This window comes from Argiope bruennichi, chromosome 9 (assembly GCF_947563725.1).
Source record: "Argiope bruennichi chromosome 9, qqArgBrue1.1, whole genome shotgun sequence".
In the NCBI taxonomy this organism is placed as follows: Eukaryota; Metazoa; Arthropoda; class Arachnida; order Araneae; family Araneidae; genus Argiope; species Argiope bruennichi.
This window is the reverse complement of record NC_079159.1, coordinates 34,376,590-34,400,553: the sequence shown is the minus strand read 5'-3', so window position 1 is coordinate 34,400,553 and position 23,964 is coordinate 34,376,590. Positions and strand designations below refer to the sequence as shown.

At 26.0% G+C, this 23,964-nt stretch overlaps 1 protein-coding gene across 4 annotated transcripts in view; it reads left to right on the top strand.

The window, feature by feature from the left end:
• The window catches only part of LOC129983915 (intermembrane lipid transfer protein VPS13A-like), a 419,638-nt gene that overhangs the window by 147,181 nt on the left and 248,493 nt on the right, over positions 1 to 23,964 (top strand). For 3 of the 4 annotated variants that reach the window (XM_056093621.1, XM_056093622.1, XM_056093619.1), the window contains exon 2: positions 5,391 to 5,533. In XM_056093621.1, coding sequence (XP_055949596.1) covers positions 5,437 to 5,533 — 97 coding nt within the window. In that variant the 5' untranslated portion in view covers positions 5,391 to 5,436. Of the gene's footprint in view, positions 1 to 397; positions 459 to 5,390; positions 5,534 to 23,964 lie in introns of those variants that run through there. The other variant, XM_056093620.1, reaches the window with a different exon arrangement.

The following is a 23,964-nucleotide window of genomic DNA, read 5'->3' as shown; positions in this document are numbered from 1 at the left end:
TAATCAATTAATTTTTTCAATTTCCAAATTAACTATCAAATTAATGGGGATTCAAATATTTAACTAAGATTAATCAATTAAATGCAATCAAGTTTGTAAAATATCAAAATATTATACAATTACAAGAAAAATATAACTGCTGAACTTCTGAACTCTAATAGATAAAATAAATGAGAGGAAAAGGATTAAAGAAAATTGCACATTTAAATATATGAAAAAAGTCAATAAAAGTGTGTAAAATCATGTCAAAATCATTTTCATGTTGTAAACATGTTTTCAGAAAATGTGTGAAACAAAACTAGATATTTAGTACCGTTAAACTCGAGTCTTATCTGTAAGTGAGTAACGGTGATGTTTGTGAGGGCGAACGTTTATTGTTTGATGATTAGAAGGTCACGAGATGATAAGCGATAGAATAATATGTTAAAAGAGTTGTCGTTTCATTTGAAAATCAACTGGTATGTATTCTTTTATGTCATATCTAAGCATTTACAAATGCCATTCATTGTGATTTGTTTTCATTTTTTTTATTACTTATAGAGCTTTATATATAAAATCAATTTCTGTTTACAATTTCCGCAATATCGTTTGCTTTCAAGTGAGAAAAGTATTTACATAGCTGCATCAACATATTTCATGGTATCAGATATTTCATCATTATGTTATAATTTAGTTTATGAAAATGAAATGTTGTGCCCTAAAGAAAAATTTTGTTTCAAATTATCTTGCTATATTATTTTATTTTATTGTGATGTTTAAATCTTTAAGCATAATTTGATATTGCCTATAGTATTTATTTTTTATTAATCTCTTTGAAAGTTCAATGCTTTTCAGTAAACAAAAAAAAAAAAATAATCTAATGATATATTTTCTCAGTTTTTCTTTCAAAACTGATATCTAGATACAGAATCATAAGAAATCAATATAAAACAATAGAATCACTTATTCAAGGGAACTTGTTGTGCGAAATTTTAAGTTTCCAACGTGTAAATAAATATTCCTAGACATATATATTCCTAGAGCTTAGCTTCATTTTTTGTTAAACATTGTAATTTGATTTAGAAACCTATCTGAACCTACTTATGTCTTTATGTATTTGAAAATTTTTTGCAGTGATATATTTTTTAAAGTTTATATAACCACGCCATGTATTTCTTTATTTTAAAGCTAAAATAAATAAATAATAAATAAAAATTAATAAATAAATAAAATAAATAATAAATTAATTAAATAAATAATAAATTAATTAAATAAATAAATAAAATTAAAAAATGACAAATAAAATCTTTTATCGTAAATAACAAAAATAGCTCATTTTCTTAGTAATTATATTTAATAATATTTTTTATGCAGTAACTATAATAATTTTTAACATTACACATACCAGGTTTACATGAAATCAAATAATATCTATTGTTTTAATACTTTTGGTAAAAAAAAATAAAAATTATAATTTGATTCTTTTTAAAAGTTGCCAAAAATGTTACAAATAATTTTTATTTTGAAATTAAGACACCATATTACGATTTCGTTGCCTTTTTAAAGAAAAAATATTTTTAATAAAAATTGCAGAAATTTTGTGATAAAGATTTTGATGCCAGCAATGTGATAATATAAACAAGATAAATAGCTGCCAGTGTCGAATCAAATATTCGATATTTATATGAGAACATTTAACCTTAATTCAAATATTATCACATGCATTATGTGAAACATTAAAAAGTTTTGGTCCTTCTTGTGACATTAACTGTAACTGATTGTCCCAGACAGTTGAAGAAGCACCCTCTGAAGCTGTGAGAATTTTGAAAAAGTTAAAACAGCAATTAATACTCTGCTACCAGGCCTTTCAGTTTTCTTTGCTTTTTTATATTTTTGAAGCAAATGTTGTTGACATCTGTATTGTAATTCTAATAAATAGTTGTTAAATTAATCGCACAATTTATTAAGCCTTAATTCGCCTCCATATTCTTAAAATAATCAATCATACATAAGCCTTAATTGTTTCGCCTTCTTCGCCAAATGCGTATCTAAATTGTTTCGCCTTCTTCGCCAAATGCGTATCTAAATTGTTTCGCCATCTTCGCCAAATGCGTATCTAAATTGTGTCGCAAAAATTTAGCTATGATGAGTATACTCGTCAATTACAGAGTGCGTGTAATATGAAATTATTTTGTAATGAAACGTCTTTTCTTTCTTATTTCAATAATCACATGTATTTATTTGCTTAAACTAACGCATATTTTTTGCACATGAACGAAAAGAAACATAAAAAAATTAATTTATCGTTTTAATTTGCTGTTAGAGAATGACATTGAGCAAAGCATGGTACAACGCATAATAATCTTTTATTTGTTCCTTTGATTTCGACTTTGCCTCAAAATATTTTTAACATTTTGAATTTTACAAATATGTTTGTGTTTTTATTAAAATTGTAATTCAAACTACAAATTGTCACTACCTATTACTCCTGACGAATAAACTCGTCATAACACAAAATGGATTTATTCCATGGCGAGTATATTCATCAAAATCAGTTAACTGATTAACGACATTTTCTTTATATATAACTTTCAGAATATAACGTCAAATGTCAAATGGTCTCATGCAATTTGAAAAAAAAATCATAAACAGAGTTAACTATGTTAAAGAATATTAAAAATCAACAAAAACAACAATTATGTCTGAATCAATAATTTATATTCTAATAATAATTTCTAGAAAAAAGTATGGAAATTTCATTTTAATTTTGAAAGAAACCTAACATATGGAACAAATTACTAAGCCTAAACACGGATTTGATTTTATTTATCTTACATAATCATGCATCATGTATTAGGTTCAAATAGAAAAACAGCTATAAATATAACTCCACTTTATCACTCGCATTTTTCAACGACAATATTGTTTTTGACGTCGGCGACATTTATTTTTGTAAACTGTCAAAGTTTACCCTTTTATGACTTCCAGAGACATGGAAAACACAGAATGTCGGAAGACATGGGTACGTGGGTGGAAAGGCCGCTTTGTTTCCATGGCAACGGGCGCTCCGTGTCTATTAATAGCCGTTGACGCTCATAAAATTAAAGCCGGTGTTGACTGCAAAAGTTTGGCGTCAATATGTTAAAAAAGTTTCAATGATTTCGTTTTTCATAGCGATGATTTAGAAATTTCCTTTTGAAATGCTTGAATTATATTTCTGGAATGTAAAAAATTTTGATTATGTGTAAAGTGAATTCCGCAATAAACTTCAATGTCAAATATTTTGTGTCTGACTTTTCCGACTGTTATTAAAAGTATGAAAACGATTTTAAAGAACAATTACTATGTATGAATGAAATCATCTCATTTTAACATTGCAATGTTTTATGGCGAAATTGAGATTGATATAATTGCAATAAATTATTATTGTAATTTCGTTATTGTCTTATTGAAGTAACGATATAATATGAAGTCTTTAATGCTGTTTGATTTTTAATTATAATGTTTCTAGACGTTTTTATATAATTTTTTTATTTGTAAAACAAAAAAGTTAATTGCATTGAATTTTAAGTTAATTGCATTGAATAAATATTTCCTAATTGATTATAATAAAGGCACATTTTTATGTACTTGAATAACGCACATGTACGTGAATTTAACTTAGACATGAAAAATTAATTAAAAGTCAATTTTAACATTAAAGATTAATTAGGACTATAGATTAATAAATCATCATAAAACTTATATAAAATCTGAAATATTACATATATTTAATATATATATTTATTACGTAAATGTAAATTAGACATGAAAAATTAATTAAAAGTTAATTTTAACATTAAAGAATTAGGACTATAGATTAATAAATCATCATAAAACTTCTATAAAGTCTGAAATATTACATATATTTATATTTAATTCTTGGAATATATTATTTACTTTAAAATCTAAACTATTAATATTAAATTTATATTAATTAATATAAACTTATATTAATTAACTAATATTACTTACTTGAAATATAAATGGCATTTTGAATATTTCGGATATAGAACTCCTTAAATTTAAAAAAAAAAATTGTCTACTTCATTATTATGAGAGGATTTGAATTTTAATATTGAAAATCATATAATTATTACCAATAAAATATTGGTATTTGTTCGAAACATTAGACTTTCCATGTAGTAAACAACATTCTATATAACTTGTTTCCATCTTTAACCAGCATTTTCTGTCTTGCAGTGCCTTCAACAAATCCAATTCTGTTGATGATTCTGATGAAACGGTCTATCACATTAATATTTCTGAAACAATTCGGTGGGAACTTGTTGTTGATTTTTTTTCTTGATTTTTAAAACTGGAAGTTCTGAATTCGAATTTAAGAACATAATTTGATTTTGATTAAGAAAAAAAACTATCTTATGACGGTCGCTACCAAATATGTATGGAAAAATTCTTAAAGCGATAGACCGATTACTCCCAGCCTTCAACAAAATAAATATTTAGGCATATATTGTACTTATTTAGATGTTGGTATTTTATTTAGATATTTTCATATCGCTGTAAACCTAACCAAACAGTTGATTACATTGAACAGCAATTAATGTTTCTAACTAATACCAATATTATATCTGTTCAATTTATATAGTTTTAAATTTTCAAGCCTTTCATACTATTTTATAAATAATACGTTTTATATTGCTATATATTTATGTTACTTTATTTAAAACAGTTGTTCATTAGTTCAAAAAGAAAACGTTTTGCCAAATTTAGATACTGATATAAATCATGTATTAATTAAGAAAACCTTGCATTTTTTTTTCAATATCAACCTGTTACATATTCTTAAAAATATTTATTATCATGCTTTTCTTAATAAGTTTTATTTATTAAATTAATTTATTAATTTGTATTTATTTCTATATTAGTTATTTAGTTTAAAAATCGTGTGTTACTTTAAAATATGAAGTCGTTTCTTTTAAACTCAAACTTTTAATTTACACTTAAAAATACTTACTGTCTATATTTTTTCATTTAGGCAGGTATAAATTATTTTAATGATTAATTCATATTTACATATTAATCCGTTATTCATTTAATTTAAAAAGCAACTATTATTATAAATCGTGTTTTCTTTTAGAACGAAATATATTTTCTTTTAATCCTTTTTTCATTAGTTTAAGTTTCTGTAACTTAAATTATTAATTTATTCGCATTTATTATATTATTAATTTAGTTCGGAAAGCAGATGTTGTCAAAAAAATATTGTTATAAATCGTTTGTCACATTTCAAACATCATGCATTTTCATTTAGTCTCAAATTGTAACTTAAATAATACATATAACAAAAATTTCTCATTTATTTCAATTCACTGTATCAATGTTTAATATCTTTTCATTTTAACTTTCAGAAACGCATAGGAATTTGATCCTTCGATTAAAGATACTGAGATCACCATGTTTGAAGGCGTAGTGGCCTACGCTCTCAATAAATATTTGGGTCGGTTTGTGGAAGATTTGGACAGTGAGCAGCTGAATGTAGGAATATTTAGTGGTAAGACTTCATTAAAATTTTTTTTCTTGGATTTGCTTACAGCTTAAGAAGTCTAACTTTTTCTATCTAGTCAAATGAATTTAATTTTTGATTACTCTGATAAAAATGCAATTGGGAAAACAACGAAAATTATAAGAGCAACTCATTAGAACTATTTTATTTTTAATTTTGAAAGAAACAAAAGAAATAATAATAACATTATGTGATTCCATATTTAGATATACAGAACGTTATTATAATTACAATTAGGCATCAACCCCTCCCCCCCCCCTGGGAAAACCCTCTAAGTGGCATGAAGAATTAAATATTATCTGAAAAAAAGGGCTTAAACTCCAGATTTATGATGTAAAACTTTTAATGTCGCTTTTTACACGATTTTAAACTTGAAGGAAGATCTGCCAATCAATGGACAGGTACGCAAGGTAGTCGTTGATTGGTTTAAAAGAATTGGATTCAAAAATTCATAGCTTGGTCAGTTTTATTTGAAGAATGAACGATATTTTATTTAAAACATGTAAAATCAAAAATATTTTACTAATTTAACTATTCTATAGCAATCAACTGACGCCTCAATGAAAAGCTTAATGTCAATTGGCTGGCCTTCTTCCATGTGGACATTGAAATGTTCTAAAATAGTGATATTCAGAGCTTCTTTCATTAAGTTAGTTTTAATCTGGGAAACATAAAAGAATAAAATGTTAGTACGTTCAGAATATTTCGTTAAATATGATCAACAGGAGCAGGAGGGGACTGTCTAAAATTTAGATTTCATCGTTTTTCGGGAATACATTTATTGATTCAAGTAATATAAAAATATCATTGTTTTACATAAATCAGAACATTTTCCAGGATGAGGTTATCTCTAACGATTAGAAATCAATTTTTGCGTAATGCTTAGTATCTATATTCATTGTATAAGTGCATATTTTTTATAATTTAGTTCAGAAAATTTATAAAATTCTCAATTCCTAATCTGCATTGACTTCAATTTGTAGAATTTTTATGTAAACGGATAATGCATTTATTAAACCATTTTCTGTGTAAAGAATATAAATCTTTCAACAAAAGTCATTTGCCAAAAACATCTATTAAACCATTTCCTGTGCAAAGGAAATAAAGCTTTCAGCAAAAGTCATTCTCCAGAAATTTAATGTAATCGCACACTGGACACGTTTTCTTCAGAATTCAAAAATATACGGGGCTTGCAACCCTTAAATATTTGTCAAGGGAGGGAGCTCTAATTTGGAATAAATTGCAAAATCATTTTAATTGAAATTTAGGAATTTATAATAGAAAATATGTTGTTGAATGCTGCATAAATTTAACTATAAATTTAAAACTGCGCATTTCCAATGTATCAGTATTAATTATACAATTTAAACATTTTACATTTTGTAAAGAATATTTGTTAAATTTAACTGTTTGCTGAATATCTTTCCTCGAACTATTACATTTTCTAAATATTTGTATAAACATTACCCGGTTCTTGTTTTTGGTATTTAATAATAATAACAACAACAAAAGAAACTTCAATGATTTGAAAAGAAATTTTAAATTATTGTCATGTACGAGCTTGCTTTATATAAAAATTTTTAATCGATATTTGGCTAAAAATACTGTTCAATATACATCTTATAAATTTGCATGTTTATTGAAAATTTCAAATGGAATTCATCCCTGCTTTTTAAAAATTTAATAACGCGAAGACTATAAAAAATGTAAACAAGACTGAATGATTTTAATACTCAATATTTATTGGTAATAATAAACTTATTGCCAATAAATATGTTCAATATGTGAAATATTTTTTAATCGATATTTGACTAAAAAAAATTGACGAATATTCATCTCGTAAAATTTGCATGTTTTCAGAAAAATTCGTATATTCATCATTTTTTGTGTTTAGATATTTAATAGTATCAATACTATAAAAAATGAAAACTAGGCAAGAAAACTTAAAATTGTTTTCAATAAATGAATTTGATATATCAGAAGATTTTTCATTCGATAGTGGGCTAAAAAACAGTTTAATATTCATATCATTACATTACACTTCACCACTGATATCTCATTTTTAGAGTCAAAAGACCCTCCTTTCCGTTTGGACAGATAGAGGTGAACATTGATTTTAAATGAAAGGACAAAATAAACAAATAAATAAAAAAGAACAAAATTTTAAAAAAATACATGCACTAGACTCATAAAATGTAGCAATATATAATAATAATAATGACACAGTAAGCAAAAACTATAACAATAAAGAAAAAAAACTACAGCAAATAAAACAAACATGAGAGAATTATCGTTTGCTGGATGTGAAAGTCAGTAGGAATCGTTTTCAATAGCGTTCCTCTAAAAGAAGATTTCTTTACACATGAATGGTTTTAAAAGTAGAAGAGTGATTTTTGATAAATTATTTTTGATCACGCTTTTAAGCCATAGCAGTTTATTTTCTGTTGTAGAAGTTTGGAATTGCCAGGAGACCATTAGCGAACATTTTGTTGAATATTCTTCTAGTGAATTTGTACGTTTTATGAAAATTTCGTATCTTTAAATGTTTTATAATACCTGATTAAAGCAAAGCTGATTTTTGTGAGGAAACACATTAAATCTCTTTTAATAAACGAGTTCAATAACCTCAACTATTAAAAAGGATAATCAAAACAAACAAAGAGGATTATAGATGCCTTAAGTCATTAATTAAATTGATTCAAATAAGACAACTGGGTGAAAAAACATACAGCAAATCGAAATGAACTGTTATGTTATCCTTTTAATTAATATAACTCAAATTACCGCACGGAGGCAACATGTATGTCCCGAATATAAAAACCGATCATTTTTCATTTCCCTCAAGGTCAAAAGTCAGTCACGCTTATGAGCTTTCTGTAAAAGACTGACTGCTCCATATTCAAATGCTAAGCCTATATGCTAAAAAGTGAACTTGGTGTCAGGACTATTATGTTATTACTTTTCTCCTTTCGAAGGCAAGCAACTGTTTTCTCCGGGAGTTTTGTTGTGTTTAATTTGAATTAAATTTCATAAGAGTAATTTGATGTCCATACTTACCTCGATAAAATATTTTGAAACAGAAATAGGAACATTTAATAAGAATGTGTTGTTTTAGTAGCTCACCGCGTGTGTCTGTTTATTGTAAACATGTATTTTCTTAACGAAGTGCCATTAAACGCTTAAATTCCTGGACAATCTATTTGCCTTTTGCAATAGGGTATTTTCGATTTCTGCATCGTGAACAGAATTTTCATATTTAGCTTTCAAAAATAGCAGAAAATAATGTAATTAAATATCCCATCAAACAGTTAAAACTATTTGAATTTTATTGCAATAGTGAAATCTTTTTCTGAAATTCATACAAGAAAAATATTTTTATCAAATTCAGAAATACTTAGCCAAATAGTATCAAAGAAACTAAAATTTATAAGGTATTTGTGTGATTATTTAATTGGTTTCGATAAGGCAATTTTAAAAAAAATTAATATGATGTAAAAAGATTTGTTCTATTATATTTTGGGAAGTTATCACTGAGACATATCAAAATAGCGCTGTTCTTTGTTAACATTTTAAATAATTAAAAGAACCGCTCCGAAATACACTTTTTATTCTCCAAAATTATTATATGTGTGTCAAACTTGGTCAAACGGACTAATATACAGAATCCTTACATACACGCACGCACACGCATACACACAAAAGATATGTGAAAATAAAGACTTTCGAATAATGAAACAGATAAGAGACACAACTTTAAATATTTTGACAAAAAAAAAAAATGAAACGAATCCTTTGAATAAAAAAAAATCACCTTAAGGAGCACAGCAATTTAGTCATCGAACATTCAATATTACATAAACTCAACATAAAATATTAGAACAAAGCATTATCCTTAATCTGCCCTTGAAGAAGACTGATACGAAGAAATTTTTTTTGACGAACTAAATCTTGCTTCCTGATTGTTTCGAAAGCTGCTTTAATACTTTCGAATTTTATTGCGGAATCCTTAAAAATGAACGAAACAATAGCAATGCTCTTTTAAGAGGAAACATCTTTATACATTTTCAGCAAAAGCGTTCATTAACCGCACCAAAGCGAATAAAATGGATGACAGACGACTTAAGTCATTAAAATTTGCATAATTAATTATGTAAATTCCATTTCATGATAAATAACGTGTTAAATCAGTTAATGGATAGAAAGATAAAATTTCATTGTTAAACATTTCCATAATAAAAAGAAACGGATCATTCAAATAAAAAAGATCTGTTTAAGGAACGTTACGTTACAATGTTATTATTAAACACATTGATAAAACATTACATAAACTTACTTTGAGATAAGTGCAAAAGTTTAACCTTAGTCTGACCTTGAAGAAAATAGATAAGAAGACATTTTTCTCCCTGATAATCTGGAAAACTCTCATTAATAACATTGAAATTTTCTCGCGATTTTTACTTTCTCGTATATGTAGTATAAAGAAAGTATTGTAATCCTCAAGCAATTCCAATTCGGGATTTTGATGTACCTTTACGTTTTAGACCTTCCTAAATTCGAAAAATACATTTTCAGAATATATATGTCTGTGAGAAAGATAATTAAAAAAATGCTTTGAGCTAGATGGGTGAATTGTGGTATACGGGTTTTACACCAACTCGTAGATTTCTATCAAATTTTGAGCTAAATCCTTCAGAGGAAGTCTGTCTGTCCGGCTGTTCGAATATAAATTAACATGATAACTACAAAACGAAGAGAAGTAGACAAATAAATTTGGTACGCAGATTTAACATCGATAGTGTAGACACTGTCAAGTTTTGAGCTAAATCCAATAAGATGTTGACCATCTGTCGGTCTGTACTTTCAGAAACATGCAAACCCGGTAACTCAAAAACATAATGACTTAAATAGATCAAATTTGATACAGGATTTTGTGACTACAAGTATAGTTTTGGGTCAAAATTTTGTTTCAATCGGTCAAGAAAAATGTGCCTAAAACACAAATTCGATTTTCGAATACTATTATCCGCATGCCATGGATTAATCGCCAAATTACTCGCCAAGGATGACGCGGTGGATTCAGTAAAAATGCTAAATTCACGCCAAAAGTTAATATTTCGTAGCTATTGAATGCCAAAGGATCACACATTCATTTCAGGGTAAGCGAGGAAGTTTTGGGAAGACTCCCACTGGTTGGAAAATAAACGAAAGAGAAAACAAAAAAATTCTCTTTAAGAGGAAAGACTTTTACATATTTCCAACAATTACGTATTTTTTTTACCTCAATAAAGCGAATTAAATGAATAATAAATAATGTAAGTTATTAATTAATTTAGTTCATATAACACAACTAAGTGTGAAATTAATAAAGAACACAATATTATTATTTAATTATTTCTATAAAAAATTGAACAAATTCTTTGAATCAGTGGCGGATTTAATTATTTTGTAGCTCTAGACGGTGTACATTATGAGGTCCCTTTTCAATAAAATGAGTCACTTAATTTCGCATTTCAGGACATTTTTAACATGTGAATGATTAGTTTTGAAATAATACTTTTTTATTTTATTAACTTTTATATGTTTTGTTTTGTCAACGACTTTCTTTTGTTTTTATTTATTTATATTAAACAAATATGATACAAGGTTGACCAGCAATCCCGTTTGCACATTAATAAAGCAGATGTTATGCTCAGTTTTATGATTATTATAATAGCTAAGTGAATGAAATAAAATAAAGAAATACACGACAAACTATATTTAGTAGAATGTTGATATCGTCCTAATATTTTATGATTAATGGGATGTTTAAAAACTTATTTATTTGATAAACTGTGATAATACAATTTTTAATGGATACCCTTGCAGACCTTTTTAGCATTGTGGTCTTGGGCACTTACATAATTGGGAATCAGCGAATACTTCGATTATAGAATCTTCTTAATGAATTCTATCATTTATTTACTTTGCATAAACTTAACGTTAAAATAAGACCAAAACATTAACCTTAGTCTGACCTTGAAGAAGTCTGATATGAAGAAATTTGTTTTTCACTGAGCTGCATTTTATTTCCTGATTGTTTCGAAAGCACCATTTCCTGACACTCGAATTTGATCACATCATTAAAAAAGCGAATGAAAAATCAGCATGACTCTTTTTTTAAAAGGAAACACCTTAGTATACTTTAAGGCAAATGCGTTTATTAACCTCACCGAAACGAATGAAGCGGATTATGGATGACTTAAGTCATTAATTGAGTTGATTCAAATGAGACAGGTGGTTGAAAAAAATACTCTAAATTGAAAACGAACTGTTTTCTATTATGCTTTTAATTACTATGATTCAAATTACCTCACGAATGTCCAGAAAAAAATAATGATCATTTATCACCTTTCCTTATGGTCATAAGTCAATCACGCTTATCAGTTTTCTGAAAGAAGGGTGGTTTACATTCGAATGCTGAGCCTGTGTTTAAAAAGTGCAATGACTTTTTTAAGATTCACTCGATGTCTTGCACACTAATCTCATCATTTTGTACCTGAATGGAATGGCAGATGAGAAAATAAGAGTGTACGGGTGGAGATTGATTGGTTATAACTTCCTCAAAAAGAAGTGTATTGAAATGAAAAGGAAAATTCAGCACAGAATGCGGAAATCGTTTTATATAACTCATGGATGTAAGCATCAACTTATTTGTGCTAGAGTAAATTAGTTATTTTGTTTTTTTGATTTATGTAGGGATAGGAGAATAATTAATTGAACTTTTGTCTCATCCTCAAAATCAGTTTAATTGGTGCAGGTTGAAAGTTAAAAGATAAGTAATTTAGGTTTAAAAAGGCTAATTTAGGCTTCCATGCTGATATGAGACTTCTGTTATATTAAATGATATTCATGATTGAAAAAACACGATCTTAAATATAAACACACACTGCACGATTTCTTATGAATATTATTTAATTTAATTTAATTAATATACCAGATTGCAAACGATATTTCGATAAAGTAAATTATGTGAAATACTATTAATTATTAGATGAAATGCTTAACCTTAACTGATTAAATGTTCATTGCATAATTGCTGAATAATTTATTAAACGGATATTTTGATAAGCAGGACATTAATTAAATTTTTTAAAATTTTGATTTCAAGTTTTTATTTTTTATTTTAGCCTCTAGTTTCATAATTTAAAAAGTTAATAATTGCATTTTAACTTTTTTGAAATATATTATTACGTGTATGTCTCTTAAATTATATGAAAAAATCCACTGCTAGAATTAGTACTAAATAAATTTTTAAATGATATTAAAATAATTTTACAGTTTCCTGCAAAAGCTTTATGCTACAAGATAATTTTTTTTTCATTCTAAATTTAAGCCGTAAAAATTGCAATCTCTTCCTAACATTTTATCTAAATTGGCAAATATTTTCTACTAATAAAAACGTTATTTACAATTTTTTGTAACATCTCAAGACAATTTTTACTTGAAATAATCTTTTATACAAAGGTACAGTGGACTCTATAAAGCACTCTTGCAGATTTTTCATTTAGGGTTATGAAATTTTTTATTCATATGAATTAAAATATAAATAAGTCAAATATCTTTAAAAAAAAATCTCTTTAAAACAACACATATTATTTCTAAAAAATAAGAAAATATATGATTTGCAAAAATTTCAAAATATTCCTGGCGATTTAATTTTCAATTTTTTTAAAAATCCTATGTAAGTTTATTTGGGACAAAATTGTGTATGATTTTGTAATTCCAATTAAACGTTTTAAAGAATTATTTATGCATACGGACTAAATTCTTATAAGAATTTTATGATTTCCTGAACTAAAATCGACTTTAAGTATCTAAAAAAAACTTGGGAAATAACATGTATATCCTGTTTTCATTTAATGTTTAACTGAAATATTTATTATCAATTTCATTTCATTTCATTTACATCAAACATGTGTTGAACATTAAGTCTTATTTTCATTTACACACTTGGAACATTTCAAAGGTGTCTTAATAAAATTATAAAATTATTTTGAGAAAAGTCATTCATTAAACTTTTTTCTTTAAGTTTTTCAAATATTCATTTTCTTGAATAATACATTTCATAGTACTATTTTAATTGATTATAAACAAATATTTTGCTGATAATAAAAAGATTTCATATTTTCATCCATTTTTGATTTTTTCAAAATCCCCTGTCCCCTTAATATAACTAAATATTGTTATACAATGATAAAGAGAAGTTATTTTTATACATAACATAAAATACATAACTAATACATAAGTAACTTACAAGCTACTTATTAGTACTTAGCTACTTATAGCTTATAAGTAGCTTAATGTGCTTAACTAATACATAAGCATATAATAATAACTAATACATTATACATAACTAATATTTTTAAGTAGTTAAAAATAAAAAAAATAAAACGTATTTTTAAATAGAAAAATAAAGGCCATTTCATAGCAAACAGAAATCCTAATTTTTTTTTATCAATGGCCTTTTGACTAGTTTTTTGTTTAAAAAAATAGATTAAAAATTTTTGAAAGTACATTTTTATTATTGTTTTAAAACAGCAAATTTTTTCAAATTTTAATCATTTTCTACTTTTGGATGCTGAGATATATTATTCTTCAAATTCATTCTAAGCGATGCTACTAGCACAGAAAAAAATTAATTTAATTAATAATTAACTAATTATAAATGCATGCATGTACATAATTTTAGTCCTTTAGCACATAAGGAAATGCGAGAAAAACCGATTACAAAATTCCTTTTTTACAAACTAGAGAGAAGTCGAGCTAAATAAAGCTGTTTAAAAAAAGAACTCGCGATAAGGCCACTGCCAAACGATAATTATCTTATAGACAGATTAGATCTGGCGTGTCATGATATTTGTCTTCATTTTTTAACACAATCGCACATCTGGTAGATCAAGTATGATAAATGAATGAAGGGTAACGGTGAACAGATTACTGTTTTCAACTTATTACTTGTGGACTTTTGATTTGATAAGTATAAGAACCTCTTCAAGAAGTCCTTCAGAATTCAAACGACATAATTTTACGTTTACCATTTCATTCATTAGATTCATTCATAGAATAAATATCGATTGTTCCAAAAAAGTGGAGCAAGCGTTTATTTCTTTAAGTATTGCACCTAGACGTATATTACCAATTACAAAGTTTCATTTAATAAGGTGAAGAATTTATGAGTAAAATTTGGCTTTTATGGAAGTCGATAATAAAAATTAAAAAAAGAAAAAAATCACAGCTTCCATAGTGTGAAAGTATATGTCTAGATACAATATTTAGAGAAATAAATGCTTGACCCACTTTTTTTGGAACATCATGCATACAGTAAAGCACCGTTTATATGTCTTTCAAGATACAGCCTTAAAGCGACATATAAATGAAAATATGAATAGTCGAACTTTTAAAAAAAGCTTTGATTATTATAAATTTAACCCTTCTTATGTAAATTAATTTAAAATTAATAATTTTAAAGATAGAAGTAATATATTACTGCACGGTATTTCCTTTCTTTTCTATGGATATATCATATTTGATGATATATCCATTAATTATATTTATTTGTTAGATTTGATATTATAATTATATTTATTCGTTATATTTGTTATTATCCCTTCGTTATATTATAGTTATATTGCTATTCGTTATATATGATGGTATGCCAATGGATATTCTATTTTGCTTAAGATTCAGTACAACAATTATACAATTAAATAGTCAAATTTTAGTTCTCCTTTTCTATTAGAGTTTGAAGTTTCGTATCGTCTAATCAGTAACGAATTAGGACATTTTGAGATCTTAAGCAGAGCATAGTAAACTGATATATTCATATTTATATTTCAACACATTTTTTAAAATTCATCAATATGTTACCGATTTATTTTGTGCTAATTACGTTTTACATACTTAATTTTGCGAAAATACATTTGTTTTGATTCCTGGTATTTATCATGATTAATCATTGTGCGGCAGTTTATATATGATATTATTTAAGTAGACACTCGGTATTTATAAATATTGTAATAAATAAATAAACGTCCTGATACAGATAAGATCTCGATCAAATATATTTGACAAAGTGCTAATACTTTCTTAATACATAGTAACTCGTAAAATTTGTAATAATAATTCATTTATTTGGATATTGGTTTTAAAATATATTTTTTAATCAACCTGCCTGTGGTTCTTCTCAGTCGAATGATCCTAGGCAGCTGCCTAGTAAGAAATCCACTTCTATATGTGGTTGTGAGTTTTCTTCCCTTTTCCAAATTTATCACTGAATGCAAGATGATTGTTAATGAAGGAAAAAATTATTGCACTCGAAAGTGATCGAAAGTGAGAAAACATCTTAGTTTCCAAATGATTTGAAAAGGAAAAAAAAAAAAGTATTGTCCCTCTTTTTTTTTCTATTCTTGTTTTTAAAGGATGGGGGAAATTTCGTCTAAATCGTTATCTGCAGTTTAAAGAGTTCGTAATTAAGGCGTCAGATTGTTCTCAAACAGTTCTAAAAAATTGTAATTATTTATGTTATTGCCTACATTGGTAATTAGACAATTTGAGATAAGTGCAAAATATAAAAATTTTCTAAGACCTGCACTATTTTATTAAAGGTTTGCAAACATTTATTCAAAATCCACTTATCTCATGATAGCTTATATTTAATTCATCATAAAATTACATAAACAAATAAATTCATCAATTGAAAAAAAAAGAAAAAAAAGATGATTATCAAATATTTTATGATATCGACAATGGGCTGATCATTTCATTATCTATAAGTAATATCTGATTTTTATATATTCAGAAAATTAATCTTTATTATCAATTCCATATGATCTTATTGAAAAGAAGAACTTTTGGAATATGAGTGGAATTTTAAATTTAAAATGAATAATCAAATAAATTGTTCTAAAATATCTATATATTTTCCCGTAATTAAAATGCAGTTTCGAAATATTTTAAAATCAATAATTAAGTTGACATTTTTATTAAAGATTAATATTTAATTTAATATTTTAATTAAAAATTAATAATTCAATTAATAATATTTTTTAAAAAAATGATTAAATACTTTTAGAATAATTTTTACTGAACATAAAAATTAAGATCATTATGCTCTATCACAGTTTTTCTTAAAAATTATTTTCAATTAATAGACATTTTTTTAAAGGTTAATGTAAAATCATTCTCATATTAAGAACCACTTACTTATTAAAGCATAATGTTATTTAAAAGAAATTGAATTATTAATTTTCAATTAAAATAATTATTAAAAATTAATAATTAAATTTATAGTTTAGTTAAAAATTAATATTTCAATTCTTAATAATTGTTATTAAAATTGTGAACTATTTCTGAAAATATTTTTTACTGAACTTAAAAATAAACAACATTATGCTCTTTCATAGCAACATTTTATTAAAAAAATTTTTCAATTAAAAGTCATTTTTTAAAAGTAAGAGCTAGTTAATATAAAATTATTCCTATACTAAGAACCACTTACTTATTGAAGCATGATGTTACTTAAAAGCAATTTCACTACTAAACAAAATATATAAAACTTTATTTAATTTAAATCTTGATAAAATATGCGGCAGATTTAATGCATCCTAATAATGTAATTGGGTACGACAGCTGTCACAAACTATTGGAAAACATTTTGAATTCGATAAGGAGATAAATATTTATTATTAAAAATATACAATGCTATTGGTGATAGGCATATTAAACGACCATCTAGAGCAATCGTTTGCAGCTAATAGCAAACGATTTTTACAGCTCATTAGACAGATGGAACACAGCTTTCATCACTTCCGCATAGTCGGACGTAACGATTGCTGCTCTACGCAGTTCGAAATAGAAGAACAGAGACTGACATCTAAAACCGCTTCGTGTTTCTTAACTTAATTTGTTTATGGAATGTCTTTTTAGATCATTTAGAAAATGAAAGTTTGTGCATATTCAGATAGATTAAAGAAAATTAGTTTTGATGTTTGTAGACTATTAAAGACGCCATGATTGATTGAGTTTGATTTTTAGAATCAGTTCGATAAGCTTCTGATTTAAATCAGAAGTCTTAAACTTTTTTCTATTAATGGCCTCCTTTTATGCATTAAAATATTCATTGCCCCATTCTGATCTGAAAAGTTTTTTCTATGCTCTCCCAGTAAGTTTATATGTGCTTATATAAAATATATATTTTTAAAATTCTTTTAAGTTAGAACACTTGATTAAATATTTTTGTTTAGCTTTTATTCAGCTGTCAAATGTTGTGACTGTCAATATTTTAAAAATCAAATCATTCAAAATCAGGAAGATGGTTTACAAACTTTGTTTTGATGTAAATAAAGTAAAGTGATTTTGAAATGAATATATAACTTATCAATTATGATTTATGTTTATTATTTTGATATGAAAATATTCAGTTGAAGATATCTTTGTCTATTATTAATATGTATAATTACAAAAAATATTTTTAAATCTTGTTATGAGTGTAAGTACAGTATTAGGGAACGAAATAAGTTTATTGAGAGCACTTTTTACAAGTTTTGACAAAAAATGTTTTTTAATGGAATGCTTGTGTCCTTAAAGAAATGTAAAATTGAATTTTTCATTTACATATTCTTTTTTCATTAATGAAATGACTGGGAGAAAAATGACATTATCCCCCTGTTTTCTTGAAAAAGTTTTCTGTTTATAGAAACGAAGAAATAATTAACGCGAAAAATGAAAAAAAAAATAATTTTGAAATAATAAAAACGAAGCCGAATCTTAGTTTTGTTTATTATAAATGAAGTAATTCATTTTCACAATGATTACTAACAAGTCAGGATTCTGATGTAAAGATGTATAAATGAGAAATGTATAAATAGTGCTAAAACATAGGTAAAGAGATGCAGATAATTTTTCCAAATTTGATTTTATTCTTTTATTAAAAGGAAAATCTGAGGAAAAAACACACGTATATTTGACAATTAAACTTCGAAGAAACAAGTACATCAAACACCTTAAGAAAGATTTTTTTTTTCAAAATCTTTCTAAGATCAAATCAAACCTCCCTCAATGTTCATTTTCGTGTCTTAAGTGGACTATAAATAGGCGTGGATTTACACATTTTGCCTTCCTAGTCAAGGCGCATTATGAGTTCTTTTCTTTCAATCACTTTAGCTTCACATTTAACCATATTTATAGCTTAATTAATATTTATTTTAATTAAGATAAAAACACTGTTTGTAATTTATTATATATTAATTATTTATTTTATTAACTTTGTAAAAATGCATATGTTTTAATCTATTATTATAATTAATGACTGGATATCATCTATGTACCTAGTGCTTTTTTAACCATATTCTACTGTATATTAAATATTACACTGTGAACGAAATGAAACAAGATAGTACCTGACCAATCATATTTGATGAAATGCTAATACAATCCTTATATTTTATAATTCATAAACTTCTTATTCTTAGATTTTTATTTGTATTTTTACGAATGGAGGCTAGTAACATTTTTTTAATCGTCCTACTTGTGGCAACACCCAAGATGCCCTAGGCTTAGTCTGTCTAGTTTTTAATCCGCTGCTGACGATGAAAAAGAATCCTGACATAAAAATTTAATCTGAATCTAGAAAAATGTAATAATACAAAATAAAATAATAAGCATCATTGACCAGATTTTAGTGTTCATCACTGGCTACTGGCGTTTGACCTTGTAATTTCTCATCACTTCCTGCAATGGAAACCAAGGGCAATACTTTGATGACAAGAACAATAAAGACCTTCATCCCTTTCGCCAAAAAAATAAGAAAAATTACTATGTAACCACATTTTTTCTCTGGCCAGGCATTCCTTAATAAATTATAGATATTCTGAATTCAGGATGAGTACAAAAAAATAAATACCACGCCCTTGGAAAACCTATATTTACTACACCAAAGAAGTTACAATGTTGTTTCGGAAACAGGAGTTAATGGTTGAAAAGCACATATTTCGAAAATAACTCTTCAATGTTATAAATAAAATAAATTTATAGTCTTCAGTGTGAGTGACCGGAATGATATGTATTTGGTAGCCACAACATTGCATGTTTTGTGTTAAGGTTTGGATAGTTGCAATTATTTTCGTTTTGAATTCGTGAAATTTAAAGGTTAAATATGAAACCAAATCAGTCATAGCCAGCATTTACAAAACTAAAAAAAAATAATAAGTTTTAATTGATCAATCATTTTGAAAATAACATTTTGAAGTTATAAATATTGTAAATTTAAAATTCTTGAATGTTTCTGATCCAATTAAATAGCCACAGCATTATAATGTTATGTTGAGGTTTGGGCAAATAGAATTATTTTCATTTTGAGTTTGTTAAATATTTAACACACTAAATGCAAAAGCAAATTAGTCAAAAGCTATATTTATAAAATTAAAAAATAATCCGAAAATTTTGATTGATCATTTATTTCGAAAATAATGTCTTAAGGTTATAAATAATATAAATTTAAGAATCTTGAAAGTTACAAGATTCTTTAACTTTAAAATGTTAATCACACAATGTTAATAATCAATCAATGTTTTTAACACATATGTTAACAAATGTGTTAAAAATTTGAGTCTGTAGCCACAGCATTATAATTTTGTATTAAGGATTGCACAGATAGAATTATCCTCATTTTGAGTAAAATTTTTAACGCATATTAAATCGAAAAGCAAACCAGCCAAAGGTTGTATTTACTAAATTAAAGAAATTAAAATTTGGATTTAAAAATCACTTCGAAAATAACATTTTAAGGTTATAAATAATGTAAATTAAAAATTTTCAATGTGACTGATCTGATAATTAGATTCGATAGCCACAACATTGCTTATCTTTTGTTGAGGTTTAAACAGTTGTAATTTCTCATTTTGAGTTCATAAAATGTTAAACACATATTAAATAGAAAAGCAAATTAATCGAAAGTTGCATTTACAAAGCTAAAGAAATTAAAACAGTGATTGACCAATCACTTCAAAAATTACATTTTGAAGTTATAGATAATAAAAATCATAAATCTTCAATGAGTCTGACTAGAAGATATGTATTTTAGTAATCATTGTGTGGGTTGCATATCTTGTATTAATATCTGTATGGTAGCATATAATGACGAGTTCGTAAATTTCTGTTAATAACGATGGAGACTATATAATAATTTAAGCAATCCCAGAAAGAAATCGCAAGGAGTTATATCAGGGCTTTTGCTGGGCTGTTGCTGAAGAATGCCTTCTTTCCCTTTCTCAGAAAAAAAAACTTTTTTCAGAGAAAAAAAAAGATAATAATAAACAGCATTTGTCTATATAAGAAGTAAAGGCCAAATTATTATATAAATAGATTGTAACATGGAAAATTATGCATTGTATATTTAATTATTAGGAATATCCTGTTTGTGAATAACTATTTATGTTGTTTTACAAGAATTATGTCAATTATATACATAATTTTCATGTTGTTAATATTGTTAAATATTATAAATAATTTCTTCTGGCACTAAATATTATTTATGTATTATATTAGTTTTTCTTCTTTATTTAGAATTGACAACTGTAAAATAATAAAAAAACCTTTTATTATAATTATTAAAGACTGAATTTCATATTTGAGATTGGGACCACAAAATCTAAAACCCTTTCTCAAGTAATCCACTGAAATAAGAAAATTATTTACATACTTAAGGATATATTTCCGTTAAGAGTGGCGAAAAATTAAAAAAGGAAGTCTGCATATGATTAAAGAAAATAAAATTTAGATCAAAATTGGAAAAATTTTATGGAAATTTGTAATGAACTTTTTTTGTAACATAATCTCTGTGTCTGTTAGTGAAGATCTTATTATAATAAATCTTATTTAAGAAACGTTAAAATTTATTTCATGGGCAATCCTTTTAATAACATATGAACGTTATCTGATGCGTAATTATTTGTGAGATAACATCCGTATCAGGTTATTAAAGGAATTTTCCCTCAATTTTTAAATTTTTAACTTTATTAAAAGTAAATAAAAGACTTGATTTAAAGCCGGAACTTAATTAATTAATCTTTAGTTTAATTTAGAAAAGCCCATGTAAAATTATTAGATAATTTCACTTAGGTTTTCTAGATTACTTCGTAGATTTTATTCATCATCTAACGAAAATAGTGATACTTTTTTCTAAACCACTGTAATATTCGGAGGTTAAGAACCATAGAGTTCTCGTACTTCCTTTACACTCAAGCACATCATGTTTTATTACCATTTATTATCAATTGATTACGTCTTGGTATATTACAATTCAGGTTCTTTTTATCTAATAAAAAAATCTATAATTAAAGAAAATAAAAATACATTGCTTCGTATATATTGTTTCTTTTTTAACAATCCAACAATATTCGTAATATTTCATACCCCCCCCCATATGAACATTAAATAATAACTTCTTCTAAATGTCTATAAATTCGAAGAATAGAATAATTACGAAGTGAATTCACACTCACTAGCCCATAACAAATATTTCTTTTGAATGCCATTTTTGTTTATGCGAATTCCATTCTTGTTCTTACGAATTCTTTGCAACTGGACTAGGAAAAACCGCACGTGTGTAAACAAGCAGTAATAAATAAAAAAAAAAAGGCAAAAAAAAAAAAAAGTACGGAACCTTACCGTAGTACTACTGGTGGGGTTAGAATTAGAACCAGTTGATCGCATCTTTTCGTCTGTTGTGGTTCCGGCCTCGGATATGAATTCACTAAAAAGGCCTCGTTCACAACTTGTGAAAAAGATGCTAAAAGATTCGTCCTTCGACATAGAGAATCCAGTTCGTGCTTTTTGTCAAGGACATGCTTGAAACATCTCGTCCGCCCCCGGGTCCTCGGTTCTCATCATTCAGAATCGTCTGCTGAAAAAGAGAAAATAAATAAATAAGTAAAAAATCGTTTGCATTAGTTAGTCTTTGCAGCATTTAAAGAAAACGATAAAAAGAAAGTTATCTTGAAAATTCCAGAGGAAAGAGTGGTTTTCCCCAACATTCGTATGTGGATCTTTTATTAAAGATCCGCAATTAAAAATAGTTGTTTAAAGTTATTTTGAATAGTTAGAACGATGATAAAAAGTCTGCATTTAAATGGTTGATAATTCCTCATTTTTCATGATGCAAAGGCGTTAGTTTCAATAGTCTTTTATGAATATTTTCATTTTCTTGAGATGAATATTAGGTAATTTGGTGTGATAACCTTCAAAGAGGTGTCAGGGAAGGGTTCCGCTGAAAGAGATTGGTTGTATTTTAGAAGTTAAAAGTTAATTAATAGTTGGAGATTTCGGTTTTTTTTAGGTGAATTCTTAAAGCAACGATTATTTCTTTAGTATAAATAGGGAACCTCAAAGAGGTTTGTTCTGAAAAACACTGGCTTTATTTTGAAAGATAAAAGCTAATTATAGTTGGAGATTTTGTTTTTTATATGAATTCTTACAGCAGTGATTTTTCTTTATTTTAAATATGATGAAAGTAGAAAAAAAATTAAAAGCGAAACAATAATTCTGCTTTATTTCTCAAATTTAAACATTTTTTTAAACAAAAACTAAAAAAATAATTAAATGAGTATCTATAACGAGTATTTTCAAAACGAATATCTTTAATTAAATTAACGATTTTCATTGAAGATTTCAAAGAACTTTTTGCGAATTTTTTTCATTGTTTGGTTGGAATAAGAATAAAGTTTTTATTTTTACGAGAAAAAATAATTTATTAAAAGAACTTTCTTGAGTAATTTCTTAATTTCAAAGTGCTCTCTTCAGAGATAAAAGCTTATTTTCATGATTTAAATATAATACTTTTTAAGAAATAATTTAATTTTGTGGAGAAAATTTATCTTAAAGAAAATATATCTTTAATATATTAAAAATATCTCAAAGTTTGAAGTAAATTTGCTTTTGCTTGTAAAACCAACAAAAAGGGCCAAGTGAAAAAGCATTTAAAAATTTTTAAAAAACAAAACAAGTTCTTTATTTACTTACAGAGGCTATTTTAATACAAAAAAATATTCCTTGTTTCCATAGATTATTATTTTTGAATTTTAAAAATATTGTACGAATATCGGATTGAAAGTTTATGTGAATGTTTATATCAAAGAAGAATGACCTTTATTTTGTGACTGATGTTTTCATTTTGCTCAATCCTTTAAGTGGCCATTTTTTTAATAATGATAAAATTAAATAATTTGGTATCGAAATTGATTATAGACGAAAGTTTTAGTAAATAACATATCCAAACATTCTGTTTTGGTTTGCGATATGAGTGAATATTTTAATTCATAAAAATTTGCAGATTTTACATCAATTATTTTTTTTAGCATTAAGTGTAGGAAAGTCGGATCACAAAG